Consider the following 1,911-nt stretch of genomic DNA (forward strand, 5'->3'; position numbering starts at 1 on the left):
ATATTTCATAGCTTTAGGCATTCATACATGATCGTGAAGGATTTTTGTTTTCTAATGTTTAATTATTTATTGGGTGTTAAATGGAAACTTTGAAATAGTTAGTGGATGGGACATATTTTGTTTAAATATTTATTTTTATAAAATTGTTTTTAATTTTTTTTTGCACATACAGGTATTTGGTTACCTAGGTGCACCTTAAAATGTACTGAGATAGATTATAACTATTGGATTTTATTACACATACTTTGTAAAAGCTTATATGTAATATATCCGATTGATTGATTGATTGATTGATTGAGTTTCTCTTCTACTCAAGTGATTCTTCTCCTGACTACTTTGAGTATCTTCATTAACTGTTTCCTCAACATTACTTGACGTTTGAGCAAACTGCAAGAACGGCTTAAAAGCTGACATCTGAGCAGCCCAAGGCCAACTTCTATATCGATCAATATTTTTGGCTTTCTGACCTGTATGAGTCTTTTCAGATCGAAGATGCTTTGCGTAGCAGTCGCGAATATTTTTCCATCTTTTCTTTGCATCTTCACCTAAAAAATAAATATAATAAATAATAAAAAATTCACAAATGCACCTGGAAAAGGTGAATTTGCGACAACTCTACGTAATTTCATTGATTTATATTTGCAGGTTTCTTGCGACTGGAGATTCTTTAAAAACAATCGGCCACAGCTACAGAATGGGATTTTCAACTGTGAGTCAAATTATTAATGAAGTGTGTGATGCAATATGGAAACATATACAGCCTATTTATATGCCCGAACCATCCACAGAGCTATGGGAAAGAACAATTTCCGGATTTGAGAATTCATGGCAGTTTCCCAACTGTATTGGGAGTATATATGGGAAACATGTCGCAATCAAGTGCCCTCCTAATAGCGGTTCAAATTATTACTGTTATCTTAAAAAAATTTCAATTGTATTATTGGCTATTGTGGACCACGAATATAAATTTGTTTGTGTGGATATCGGCGGCTATGGTAAAAACAGTGATGGTGGCATTTTTGAAGCATCCTCTTTTGGACAACGGATGTCCAGAGGATTATTGAACATTCCTCCCAATAGAGCCTTGCCAGGTCAAAATGAAGAAACTCCTTGTGTACTTATTGGCGATGAAGCATTTGCTTTAACATCCTTTCTAATGAGACCATTCCCTTACAGATTATTACGTCACGATATTCGAAAAGAAAAATACAATAAAAGCCTATGTCGTGCACGGAGAGTAGTCGAAAATGCTTTTGGCATTTTAGCTCAAAAATGGAGGTTATTTTATAGACCCTTAGAACTCACAATAGAAACATCTATAAAAGTTATCAAAGCAACGTGTGTTTTACATAACTATTTACGTACGGAAAAAAGAGATCTACTTTTTTCACATCTATTAGAAGATGCAGAGCCCATAATAGGAGCGTTAGATCCTCTTCCAGCTGACGGCCGAAGAGCGACAAACTATTCGTTTCAAATACGAGAAAATTTTGTAAATTTTTTTAATACTTAATATTTTTTCTATATTACTTTATCTTCTTAAAGCTGCATACAATATAACCTGATAATAAAATATTACTTGTTTCATTTAAAGAAAAAAAAATCAAATTAAATAATTTAAAAAAAACATTTTTACAAACAAGCTTTTATTAAAATGCCCTAAAAAGTGAAAAATAAATTTTAAATTAAATCAAACTAGAGTCAATTTATTATATTACAAAATTTGTATGACATAAAAGCTTGTTGCAAGATTTTGGTAAGTATCTAAATGTCAAATATTGTTGCGTAATTCAATTTAAATCGACAAAAAATATAAACAAAATTTATTTTAATTTGTTACGCCACTGTTCTTCACGGCGGCGTTATGTAATAAAGGAAACCACCCCGCCCGCCTGTTATGACACCGGCTTG

At 32.2% G+C, this 1,911-nt stretch overlaps 1 protein-coding gene across 1 annotated transcript; it reads left to right on the forward strand.

Annotated features, from left to right (window-relative positions):
* Positions 1–524: 524 nt before the first annotated feature.
* Positions 525–1,528, forward strand: LOC126745340 (uncharacterized). Its single transcript, XM_050453171.1, has one exon. It carries the CDS (start codon positions 584–586, stop codon positions 1,511–1,513), a length of 930 nt encoding a protein of 309 aa, XP_050309128.1. The 5' UTR covers positions 525–583; the 3' UTR covers positions 1,514–1,528.
* Positions 1,529–1,911: the final 383 nt, after the last annotated feature.

The sequence above is a fragment of the Anthonomus grandis genome, chromosome 1 (genome assembly GCF_022605725.1).
Source record: "Anthonomus grandis grandis chromosome 1, icAntGran1.3, whole genome shotgun sequence".
NCBI lineage: Eukaryota > Metazoa > Arthropoda > Insecta > Coleoptera > Curculionidae > Anthonomus > Anthonomus grandis.